Source organism: Colossoma macropomum, unplaced genomic scaffold (genome assembly GCF_904425465.1).
Source record: "Colossoma macropomum unplaced genomic scaffold, Colossoma_macropomum, whole genome shotgun sequence".
NCBI lineage: Eukaryota > Metazoa > Chordata > Actinopteri > Characiformes > Serrasalmidae > Colossoma > Colossoma macropomum.
Window position 1 is genome coordinate 13,930,246 of NW_023494800.1, and position 13,717 is coordinate 13,943,962.

At 39.6% G+C, this 13,717-nt stretch overlaps 1 protein-coding gene across 2 annotated transcripts in view; it reads left to right on the top strand.

Moving 5' to 3' along the window:
• Positions 1–13,717, top strand: part of efna5a (ephrin-A5a) — a 56,758-nt gene that overhangs the window by 31,436 nt on the left and 11,605 nt on the right. For both annotated transcript variants that reach the window (XM_036588679.1, XM_036588680.1), the window contains exon 2: positions 13,257–13,549. In XM_036588679.1, the coding sequence (XP_036444572.1) occupies positions 13,257–13,549 (293 nt within the window). The remainder of the gene's footprint in view (positions 1–13,256; positions 13,550–13,717) is intronic.

Genomic DNA, 13,717 nt, shown 5'->3' on the forward strand with positions numbered 1-13,717 from the left:
CAAACGCCCAGTTTGATTTTAAGTCTTGCCTAAGGTGTGTGTTTGTGTGTGTGTGAGCTCTGTCAGCTGTATCAGTGCTCACCTGCTTTTCATTAGCAGCAGAAGAGGATTAGCACTAGTGTGGCTGTGCCTGCCGTGAGAAAGAGCAACATCATCAGTCTGCCTCTGACAGCATTGCTTAAGTCCGTCAGCAGCTCGCGAGGCGGCGCGCCTCAACCTGTTCCTCAAATAAGCCCTCCTGCATACCCCCCCGCCTCGTCTCAGAATGCAACCTGAACCTGCCTTTAGCCTGCTTCCTCCCAACAAACAAGCACAGCTCACAGGTAATCACCCAGGATCCCCTCTGTAAACTACCCCTCCTTGCTCCAGGGCTGAATGATCACCTCTGTGGGCCTGAAAGCCTCTCTCCTCGGGGATGAGTAAGCAGGGAGAGTCTTTGTGTTGTTAGCTCAAGGTTTTTTCAGCTAGAGATAGGCTGGGATGTCTACATGTGCGTTAAGTGGAAAGCTCTTGACTTGCAGAAAGCATGCTGGATGGATGGTTTCCATAAAGGCAGTTTGTCATTTGAATTATCTGGTTATAGATTCTCTTGAAACCCTGTTGAGCTGATCAAGAAAGAGTTTAGTAAAATACGATGCTTATTTTCTAAAAGCCCTTGGGTGAGCAGTTGTTTGTAAGAGGCAGGTACACTGTCAACATCTCTGCTGCAAAATCACATAATCAAAGTCACATAATGCAGGCTGCTGTGCTCTTGGAGTCACCAGTTAGGTCATGACAGTTCAGTATTAAAGAAGTGTTGTGTAGATATGTTTTGAGCATCATGATGTGTTGAAGGAGAGTTTTACAATTTTTCCACCAAATTCCACCAACTTTTAGCATAATTCACTAAATGAGGTTTGTTGTGAAATTATGCATTGTAGAGAAACTCTACAATCTTTACAATCTTTACAGTCTTTACAATACTGGTGATGAGCACAACACCGTTATTCAAAATGATTAGTGAACCTTCTTGTGTCTTCTAAACTTTTATATGTATTGGTCATAATACATTTTCTTTGGGGATTAGTGTGCCTTACAACTTGCGTGTACCTCTCTGCCATGAATGGCTTAAAAACACATTTTAGGCCAAAATCTTATCTCAAAACTATCATAAAAAAATATATCTGACATCATGCGTCATATTCATAACCCTTGTATGTAAGTTTGTATGTGAGGTAGGTTTTAGAGACACTTCAGACATCTAGGTTCTGTCACCACCACTGTGAATAATTCTGACTTAGTCAGTTTCTCTGGAATGGAGCATTTCACACCAAACCTCTTTGTTTACATCTTAATTGTTTAATTATGCAGAAATTTGGAAAAACTATGGAATTCCCCTGTAAGTATCAGCGCTGTGTTGATATATGAAGTGTGTTTTGCCCAGTGTTTCTGTTTTGATTGGTGGTTGTTCACAGCATTTGCATTTTGTCAATGGAGTTTTATCTTCTAGAGGTCCTTTGAGGATGAGGCCCCTGTGGCACCCAGGACCTGAACAACTTTGTTTTATTTCCTTTTATTACCACATAGATATGTTGGATTTGCAAGCGTTGATTCCTCCTAGACCGAACAAACAAAACATACAACCAAACAAAACATACAACCAAACAAGTAAATAAATAAATAAATGGTGACCTTATGCTGACTCTGTTATGATTACAGTTCTTTAAGGAACAGTTTATTGCATCATGGAATCTTACATTTCACCACAATTTGATTAGATTAATTTATTTTGGTATGCGCCAGAGTTGTTTTGTTTAAAAATACACTTATTTTCAAAAATTCAATTCACAGATTTGATTAAATTAACTGTTTACAGAGCAGTGGAATATAGATATTACAAATAATGCACCATTTTTTTAGTATTATTATTTTTACGTTTTTCTTATAGCTATTTTATTTGGGCCAATAACAAGGTTAATCAAAAATCAATGCACTTAAGTGCCACAATGCATCAATGGATATTTTATTTTATTTGTGGCCAAACAGGTCCCTGTTTCTGATTAGATGTGGAGTCCACAGTGAAAAGACTTACAAATGCACTGAAATGCTGTAATAAGTGAAAAAGAAGGATGACAGTTGAAGCATGTACCGCAACTGTCATCTTCCCATGTCTTGCTCTCTGTAGGGCAGGTGAGGCCCAGGCATGCTTGTCATTCAGATGGGTCGTGTATTAATACACAGCATTGTGTGCATGTCAGCCTTGCCACCTCACCATTCTGCTCTGTCAGTGTCCCTCCTCTGCTGCCTCTGGGGCAAGGCCGCTCAATAAGTCTGTTAAGGTGAGAACAGCCGAGGCATTCGTGCACTAACAATAGACCCCTAACTACCACATAGCAATAACACTTCCATGAGGCAGTAGGTTAAATCTGGTGGAGTGTGCTTCACTGGGTAATGCTAATCGCTTTGCATGTCCAGTCTGCACGCTAAATAAATAACTATATATATCTGATGGATTACAGCTCTATATTAGCATGCGGTTGACCTCAAATTAATGTCTAGCAAGCTAATCAGGCTTGCTAGATAAACACCCCGATAGGATGATAATACACTTGCCAAATGTCATTTGTCCTCCAATATTCCAGGCGTAGATTCATTACATTTGTGTTGCAGGCTGTAATTCATAACTTCAGAGAATACCACAGCAATTATAGTATTTTAAAAACCAGGATATTATCTTATGATGTCAATCATGCAACCACAACCCATAAAGAACGTTTTCTCAGAACAGAAAATGTTGAACTTGGAGTCCTCAGTTCAGGATGTAGATATGAAAGAAAGGTTTGTGGGATCATGGGAGGAGTGTTCCCCTCCCAGAGAGAAACACAGTGTGTCCGGACATGGAATGCCCTGACACACACACGCACACACACATGCATTCCTCATGTCCACCTTCCTGCCTGATCGGAGGGAGATAAAAAACATCTGTCCCTTGCGCTCCTATTCTCAGGCATCTTCATCCATTAGGCAGCGCACTGTTTGGTTTGGGCTGTAATAAGGATGTGGGACAGAGGCAGGGCTGAGCTGATTTATGGAAAGGTGCTTTTTCCTGCTTTATCACCTATCATCAGATGGAGATGGTAAATCCTGGTGTTTATGAGAGGCCTGCAATGGCCCTGGCCAGGGTGGGGGAAGGAGGAGCGGACTTGGCTCTGGTCTGGAGCGCTGGCTCTCACTCAAACTGCAATTTGGTCATGCCGTCCATCCAGCACAATATGCGCCGCATCACCGAGCTGATCCCTCCAAGCGGAGGATGAGGGAAATTTAAATGAAGCCTGCAGGTGTTGCTCCTCAAGAAATTGCTAGACTTATTCACCTCAGGCAATGTCTGGCCAAATTTACATGAAATGTTGAAGATGTTGCAGTAAGTTAGTCTGCAAAGACTGTAAAGAGTTGCTTGTTTTGTAAGACAGTTGGTGAAGGTCTTGAAGTATGTGTACTGTTCATTAGCAACCATTTGTCTGTTCAAGATTTCAAATGTAAGGTTTTTCCCAAAATGTGAGTTGAAATCATTTGTGCTCTGCTTAACATAACTAAATATATCCAATCATTACTGACATAACAAAACCTCATTTCTCAGCAGTGCTAACTTTGTAGAAGCAGAAAAATGTTTGTAACTTTAATGTATGTTAATACATAATCTTGGATCATTATAACTGATTCCAGTTTGTTTATAGTCAGATTAGCTGATTTTTCAGGGACATTTTTATTAGCCTGAATACCCAAAGCTCACACTGTGTGGGATAAATGAACACGTGAGATACATTAGTACTAATACTTTTTATTAGCCTAAGTTGCAATATAAATGACTTTATTTGCTCCTTAACAAGCTATTTAACACAGTGAGTCATGCATAATTATGCTACAGCATTTTGGTGTAAGTGTAGCAGAAGCAGCTTATAGTTGTGGTATAGTTGTATTGATATGACAGTTGCAAAATTTTATTTTTAGCGTTGATGAATGTTAAAATAAGTTTATTTGAATGTAAAGTAATTATGTAATGCTAAAATATAAAAACATGACATTTCAAAACATTCACACGGTGCACTGTATTCAGTTCTTCTGAGATTAGATAAGTTAGAACAGACGAAAGTGCCCCAGTAGTGCCATTTAAAGTGCTTTTATAAACTATACAATGATTTAAATTTGATGTTATATATACTGCACTGCACTAAACATAATTAAACAGGACTATGATGTCCACAATAAGCCCAGAAAAGCATCTTGTGATGTAATTTATCATGATAATGATAAATATTGTGGTATTGCCCAGCCCTAATATGAAGATAAATGAACATGAACCTTTTAGAACTTGTCCCATCAAAGCCTGTAAAGCATGTGTACGCGTCTGTGGTTGTGTGTATGTTCTGGCTGTGGGCCCTGCGGGCCGCCTGGCTGATGGAGGAGGCTCTGACAGGCTCTGAGGGACTCAGGCTGGGCAGGCAGGGGGAGATTGAGGGTGCCAGGTGTTTGGGGCCTGAGCATGCTCGGCACTCTGAGGGCACTCTATGTTTAGATGTTTCATGACGTTACATGTGCTGTTTTTTCTGTAGCTGCTGCGTTTGTTGAAGATAAAAACAGTCAGCCTGCCAGTGCACGGACCACCCTCTCGCTCTTGCCCTGCGCTCACTTCAGACGGCAACCCTATCACTCTTCCACCTCCGCCCTCTCTGTGGATCGATCGAGTCTTAGCTTTAACACCCCAGCGATATTCCCACACAGTGGTTTTAATGCATGCTGCACTGTTGACTGTATTTCAAATAGACCGTAAATGAGTGAGTGAACACTGTGGACAGTTAGCATGGCTTGTTGATTTGCAGCCAGGATTTGTGGTTTGCTAACTGCTTCCTTTATTTTAATTGATTCAGCATTGACTTGATTGGGTGCAGAGCAGCTTTGCCTAAGGCTTAGGAAAGTGTTCTGGGGTGGGCTACAGACTGGTTCCTGCGGGAGAGCTGCCGTGGGAGACAAGTCTTTGTTAGCGTAGAACATTGGTCTACATGTATGTGCATAAGGCCCTTTTTTGTTGCCTGTGACATATGCTCCTCATGCCCTCCGATTCTGTCAAAAAATGGTAAAGATTCAGAATAGGGGGACATTATTATGCCATTGTAGTGTGCTTATTAGTTGGTAATGAACTGAGTGCTTATTACTGCATTATTATGCGGTAACTAGGGTGAATTAAACATTCTCCAGTGCAATTTTATTTGAATAATATACATCATAATCTTTTGCACCACATTTTAGGTGTCCATTATTATGCCCTTATTAAACCTATCAAGTGAATGGCTGGTAAATAACTTGTTAAGCCAATTACTACCATTTAACTGGCTGCCCATTACTACATTATTAATCAGTAACTGGGATGAATTAAGTAGTTTCCTGAGTGCTTATAATGCTCTTATTAAACTTTATTGAGACCAAGTCAAGACCACGACCAAGGGTGGTTCACTGTAGCTACTGCTTAATAATGTAGTAATAATTAGCCAGTTAATTACCAACTACTGGTTTGTTAAGGCTTAATAAGTGCATTATAAGAGCATTATAATGCACCCCCATACTGAAGTCTTGCCAAAAATAAGTAAATCGATTTAATTCATAGTAAATTACTGTATTATCAAAATGAACCAATATTAATTTACATTTAAAATAAATACAAATTATGGAACCCAGAACTTTGTCTTAGCAATGTAATGTGTCCTTTTACTTACCGTGTCCTTGAAAGTTGCTAAGTTAACCTTGTTAATTATAGTTGCTAAGTTAGATCAGTAAGTTATATTAGCCTTAACTGAGTTAATAGTGCTAACTAGAAGTAACATGCCATTAGACCAGCCACAGTGGTGAGGCTTTATTTTGAAATTTTTTCTCTGTCAGATAACACCTAATGATAGCCATAATAGAACACTTCAAACATTCAAAATGCAATGTTAGATACTAATTGACTGTTGGCTATAGAAGAAAATATCAGGTAATTATAAAAGCCATTTGTCCACCAGGCAAGACAAGGTTGAGGTTGTGCCTCTGGTAAAATATCATGCTTTGGCATTCTCTGACTTGGACTCATACTCTGCTCCTGTTGCTTGTTGTTGTGGTTCGACTCCTTGTTTGTTTTGTTGAAAAGGTAATTTGTTCTTGTTTGGCAGGGCAGGAGATTTTAGCTATTCACCATGTTCAAGCACACTTCCCACTCCTTCGCAGATGCCCCCAAGATGGATGACCTAAGGGTCAGTGCCATCACCCTTTTTGGCCTCTCCTGAATAATGGGGCCTTCATTAATAATAAGCAATCCATGGCCTCCGACCTAAGGTTCTGACCTCACAGGGGTCTCAGTGTGACAGGCACTCGTTCTCGTCAGTCTAGTCCATGCTCCTTGCTCAAAGGGGTCCACTCTATTTGATGAGGTTTTTTATTTTAGAGCAGTGCATTAGTTTAACAGTGCACAGGGCCATGCACAGCTGAAGGTATGTGGAGTGTGAAAGCACTTTTGCGTGTGTTAAAAGAACACAAGCACAACGTTACGCTGCATGGAAACATGCGTGAAACAGCGTTGTGTGTATGTGCTATTAGCTGAAAGCCCCTTGGGTTAACCACAGTGGGAGTGCTGTAACCCTGGTTGGGGGTGGGGGGTGATGAGTGACACTCACCATGTTGCAGCACACACTCAGCGCTAATCACAGTGACAAGAGACCGGCCAGATTAACCTGCAGCACTGTGAATATCTTCCACATATTGTACATGTAAAGCATACGCCAGTCTCACCCAGACTGATATAGCTATTTTCACTCACTCACTCTCTCCCTGTCCATCCTTCTTACAGATCTCCTTCATACCAATGTCTTCTTTCTCACTTTGTCGTTCAGCCACAAATCTATCCACATTGCTGTTTTTCTATTATCCTAATGAGAAATGCATGATATGGACAAAATGCTGTATTGTAATTATATTGCTTTGTTTTAAGGCACTGGTGAACCCAGCATTTGTATTTTACCAAAGGTATTTAGATTTGATGGATCATGTGTGTCCAGTGATTAATTCCAAGCACCGAAAGGGCATCTGTGATTGGTTAGGATGGTCACAACACATGGTGAAATATTCAGGGCTCTATGTGCTACGACTTTTTGCGCATTCAGGGTTTAAGTATTTGGGGGAAAATATAATTGTAATTTTTCTGACAAATATTGCAACCTTGATTTAAACTGTGATTATTTTCAATAAATAAATGTGTAAGCCTTTTTTGTCCAAGAACACTCATAATTCTTTTTGGGCTTGAGGCTTGAATACCAAACAAAATGTGCCAGACTGACTTTTAGTTGTGGTTAGTTTAAGTTGCTTCATCTACAGACAGATCACGAGCTGGTTATGTAGATTGTGTTTCCCCACTTGTAAATTGTTAAGAGAGTGTTGTTTAGAATATAGGCTATAATTAAAATCAAATCTTGTAATCTGAAAATTACATGCTTTCAGACTGTGATTTTGATATATAAAAACAATTCATCTTTCAGCTCTAGTTTAAGGAGCAAATCGGATGCATTATGCATGCATGTTATGTGTGGAACTGGCGCACAAGCATAACATGCGTGGTTGTTTCAAACCTGTAGATTGTTAGAGTGAAAAACTTTCATTAACACTGCCTCACAAGTACTCAGTGAACAGGGATATGGGCAGTTTATGCAATCTCAGGAAATTAAATATTAAATTCAGGCACATTGTGGCACAATGCAGTCGCATTAAGGCACATTTATGTTGTGCCTAGGCTTGGTTATACATCTGGCCCTCTGTGATTAGTTAGATACTCATTTTCATTTTGCCAACTTTTGTGATATCAGTATTGCAAAGGCTGATACCACAGTAACAGTTATCACATGATATATTGTCCAGACCTAATCCAAATATAGAGACATTTCCCACCAACATCAATGCATTTTCTGTGTAAAGAGCAATCTTTCTTATCTCTATGCGTAGAATTCCTAGAATGAGCATTTGTTCCCTGTGAAATAGAGAGCTGCTTCTTATTTATTCGTTTTTTTCCTACCTTCATCTGTCTTTTGAGGCTTTTGCCAGGCCAACTCAGCATGGAGTCCTGGCAGTCTATTGTGTGTGTGTAACGTTAATGCTTCTGGACAGACATTCGTTTGGAAGGAGAGAATGAGTGATATGCGAAGCACTAGAAGATGTGCCACTGCCTCCACTGAGTGAATGATAGACCAACTGTGCGTGAGTGCTCCAGCAGCGCTCAGGGAGCTGTAATACGAGGAGGAGGCCGTCCATCTGTGGCTCTGAAAGGGCCACAGGGCCACAGGCTTAGCTGACCTGTGCCCGAGGGAGACATGGCAGTAATTATCTAAAGAGCTCCCTCTAGAGGCTTGGGAGATTAAGCACTGGTTGAGTGAGGACAGGTGGGCCGAAGGCCTTAACACTGTGCCTCAGTGCAGCTGTATCGTGCCGGCTGAGTGATGACTGGCTACTCTTTTCTACCACAGTCTGTTGCCTTATTATATTACCTGCTCTTGATGTGTTTATTTGATAGTCTAATATTATTTAACTTTTTAAACCCTAAAGGCTAATATGTGGTTACTACTAATATGTGGACCTCTCTCTATACAACTATATAACATGCATATGAAACTGAATGATTTATAGTAATTTTTTAGGGGTAACAATAAAATGTAATAATTTTTTAACCACACTATATTGTGGTTAAAAATAAGGGGTGATATCAGCTGCATTCTATAGATTATCTATCCAATACATGAAAGGTTGCGGTCAACTTCCAGATCAAGTCTCGTAATTGGGTTCTGCAGCAACATGTATTGTGAGCACAGTATGGTGAATCTGATCAGATTGTGAGCTGAGTGTATCATTATACCTCTAGTAGTACAATAATTCTTGCTCCAAAGGTTGCTCCAAATAATTTGAATACTCAATATTCATGCATTACGTTGGTATTCAGTTCTCTATGCAGCATTCAGAAGCTTTTTTGAGCCACAAAATTTTGTAGCATGAAATAAATTTCAGCAAAAGCCTTTAGACGGAGCAGTCATTATTAAAATAGGACAAATGATGAAGTAAATATATTGTAGCTGGTTTAGTTTAAAGCATAATAAATCCTTACAGGTATCAACTCACCTCAGAGTGCAAAAAAAAATACAATTCAGAAGATAAGAAAAATGCTCACTGCAAATGTGTGATAAGAGGCTTATCCATGGATGCACCACAAGTTAGATGGATTATCTCAAATATGTCAATTTAGTGCCAGTACATAACTGCTTCAGGTGGTAATATTTGCATTTTTTCTGTAGTTCTTTTTGAATTAAACAGTTTTGCAGCAGGTTTAAAATACTAGCACAAGCAACAGCTTATTATTTTGACAAAACTACAATCACAATCAATTTTTTTACTGCTGATGTATATAGAAGAGTTAGTACAGCACAGGAGCTGCTCTGCAACTACCACACCAGCAAGATCTTCTTTTTAGTAAATTACTATTATAAATATAGTTTAGGACGCTATAGAAAGTGAAAGTGTGTTTAAAAAAATTTTCACTTGGGTGGCAACAGAAAGTCTTACGTCTTGTATCTGCATTTTGACAAATGTAAGACTGACACACTAATTAAAAAGAAAACATAGCTTTTCTGTCAGCTGCCCTAAAGAAGATTTTGAAAAAGTATTTGAGTACTCAAAGCAACAAGTATTCAAAGCCTATAAAATGCTATTACTGCCTCTTCAATTTAATCATTAAATAATAAGTCTAGGTGTCAAGGGCCCCATTAGTTGCCTTTGATGTAGATATAAATGACAGTGTGGTAGTTTTGTCGTTTGTTCTCTGAAACATTCTTGAGTCGGGCAGCTCCTTCATTCTTCACTCTATTGTTGTAACTCAGGAATCTGACCTTGTTTTGACCTAGTTTCACTCCCGGTAATCTACAAACACCAGGAGAGCTTTCATGCCCAGTCCCAGGCCTTTTCTCAGACAGTAGCCTGCCCTGGTCATCACCTATCCAACCCTGTTGTGAGCCAGGTCAGAGGGAGAGAAAGAGTGAGAGGCAGCGTGTGTCTGAATAGGAGGATTACCGTTAACGTGAGTGCTTTGTTGCAGACCTTGCTATGGGGTTGACCATGTTCTGTGTGTTTGCGTAAGAAGCTGTGATAGATGTAGCTAATGAACTCCTTTTTTAATCTTAATGATGAATTGCGATTGCATTGTGTGGCTTATTGAGCAGCCGGGCCATCGCTCCTCACCGAATGAATGAAGAAATGAATGAGTGTCATGTTGATGAGTTGTTTGTTTTGTTCCTGTAGTCTAATGGGGTCAGCTCTCTTTATGAATCACTAGAGCAGACCTTATAGTCACTAAAACATACGAATGAGGTGGCATTTGCTTTATTATCATGCAATGCAATGTTGTTAATTGTTATTCACTGATTTTTCTGGCCTCTTTGCCTGGTCCAAAGAGGAAAGTGAACTTTTTTTTTAATATTTGACATAAATCCTTGATCTGAGAAAGATGACCACTCAGTGTCCTTCAGCAAAAAACCTGTTATTGGTATTTTCGGCAAAGCAAGTGAATGTTTCAGGTAGGAGCTGGTTGATAAGTGAATGGTGCAGTGCTTTGACTCAGGTCATTTGCAGCTAATTTGAAGGCCAGATTGGGGTATTGAAGGATATCCATAGAGTTTCCCTGCGTGATAATAGCTGCGTAGGTGTAACTTACACCACTTCAGTCAGCATAGCTGTCTCGGGGCTTGGAGACAGATGTTGACGCCGTGTCTTCAGCGGCCGCCCCGAGCAGAATCATCCTTTCTGGAATTACAGGAAATGTTAGACGCTAATAATGTGGCTGAGGAAATAGCTGAGTTTTCGCTGCTGATGACCCATGACGGATGGAATGAGGCAGAAGAAACAGCAGTTTAAACATACCTGCTGGCATGTCAGATGGAGAACTTCCAAATATTGGGATGTTTTGTGAAGTGATCGTACAAGATAGCAAAATCAAGATATGCATTACTTTAATGAAATGAGGATTGAAGTACAAGGCAATATTTTCTCGAAGCTTATTTTGTTCTCAGTTAGGTTAAAGTACCTCTCTAGTGAAGCACTAGTTCTTGAAAATAACTTTTGTGCATAAGCAGTTTGAGTTGCACAGATTCATACACACACTCCAATGCCGGGCTTCCAAACCAACACAGACGCACTCCGTATTCCAGCGGTGCATGTGAAATCCACATAATGATAATCTGATAGCTCTTGAGCTCCATCTGTGCTCAATAGTCTTTTATTGTCCTTAATGAGTGGAAATCTTTGTGTCAGCGCACCCAGCTGTGCTGCTGTCCACAGCAGGATCTCAGCACTAACCTCACATTAGCTCAGGAGCTCGTCTGGCTCTCTCCAGGGTGGCTGTTGAGCATCCACTGGTTTGGGCTTAGTGACTTCTGGGTTTAGTGAGTCACCCGACACTCTGAAGTCTCCCTCCCGAGCCACAAACATCATCACATCATTCTGTCATGCATGCCCAAGTAATAGCACATGACTCTGTGTTACATTAAACCACAGAAACTAAGAGTTATCACTTTTGTTTGGCTGTACTATTACATATGTAATTAACATTAACATTCTGTATTTACAGCTTTGAATCTGCATTTCTGACTTTGTTCTCTTTGATTTGATGTCAGAAAAAGACAAAAACCTATTAAAATGTAAAGTGTTTTATTACCACAAACAGGACACAACAACTTTTTAACAAATGCCAATCTTAATAGATATAATAATATTAACGAAATGGTTTGCCAGATTTTTGGCCAAAATAAAATTCCTGGGCTTTTTCCAGAAGTAACCTCCCTTCCCATCCACTCCCATTTCAAATCACAATACAATATCTCCTCTTGTACACTCTTAGAAATGATGGTTCTTCAAGGGTTCTTTAATAAAGGCAGTGGTTCCATTTAGAACCAGGATTACTATACAGACCACATCATGTTTAAATGGTTCTTTTCATGGTGAAATGGTTCTTCAGATTGATGGAGAATGTGTTGTGTATGTAGAATATACATTCCTGGGCAAAAAAATGGGCCAAGCCTAAAATTCAAAAGAGTAAGCTTTTAACGGTCTTTCAAATTATTAAATAAATAGAAAGACTATTTGAAATTTTAGCTTTTCCCTTTGATTTCTTTAAATGTTGACGTTTTGTGTGTAACCCAAAAAAAGAGTCAGTATTGTTTCACTCCTAAGGTGAAATTTTCTATAGGGTGTTAATCAAGACCAAAACCATCAGTAAAAACCATTATATTTTGGGGTTGGCCCTTTTTTTATATTGCACCAAAAAAAAAGCGTTTTTGTATTGTTACAAACATTGTAACAATAGAAGAACCCTTTTTGTTGCTGTACAGAACCATTTTCAAAAAGGTTCAATATAGAACCTTATATAACACATTCTTCTTCAATCTGAAGAACTAAAGAACCCTTGAAGAACCATCTTTTTTAAGAGTGTACTTGTGTGGATTGAAAGTTTTGAATTCACACTTTTGACAGAATTTCTATGACGGAAGATAATTAAAATCGAACAACACAATATTTTATCACCAGTGATAACTCTGACTTCAAGGTGTTACAACAGAGTCTGTAAGCAAGCAGAACTTGTGAACACGTCAGACACGAGGCTCCATTGCTAAGCCGACCCAGTTCATCTCTGCTAAAGCTGTGCAAATGCAGCCTTATATGGTGCCTTGGGGAGTATATGTTTTTCAATTGCTTCCTCGTTCAGGAACGAATACCTTGCATATCCCACTGATGCTCATGCTTGGTTAGATCCTCCCGAGGTCTTCACATTTCACAATAAACAAGATGTAAATCTAAAATAACGGGCCAGAGATGCACATTTTTCCCCCGCTCTGAAATTCCTCTGAGTGCAATCATTCAAAATGTCAGGTTTCATCCATAAAAGCCTCATAATTTTAAGAGTGTTTAAAGCACTGATGTCAAAGATAGGATTATTAATTTCTCCTCTGATACTCAGCAGTGATAGATGATTTAGGTTTCTTCACTTTTATGATAATTACCCTTAACTAAGAGTCTTCCTCTGGAAGCTGCCTTGTTGCAGAGCAGCGTGTGAGCATGACTCGTAAAAAAAGGACTAAATGAGGACAAGCACAGGAGGAATATTATATGTCTGCATCTGTTCTAGCGGAGGGTTGTAAATTTGTATCCCTTTTTTCTTTTTTTCACAGATTCTACAGAGGAGACTATCACATTGACGTGTGTATAAATGATTACCTGGATGTCTACTGTCCTCACTATATGGACTCCGTGCCAGAGGAGAGGACCGAGCGCTACATGCTCTATATGGTCAACTACGATGGCTACAGCTCCTGTGACCACACGGCCACAGGCTTCAAGCGCTGGGAGTGTAACCGGCCACACTCACCCAACGGGCCTCTAAAGTTCTCCGAAAAGTTCCAGCTCTTCACGCCGTTCTCTTTGGGCTTTGAATTCCGACCAGGCAGAGAATACTACTATATATGTGAGTTTGAAAGGAAAAAAGCAAAATAAGCACTACCGCTGTGTTCAGTTCTGCTGTTGTGCCCTGTTTACATTCATCCAAACTTAATAAGCCGGACTTTTGCAATTTATGCACTGTTGTTTAAAAGTTTGGAATTACTTTCCATATTAATAATATTTTTTATTATTT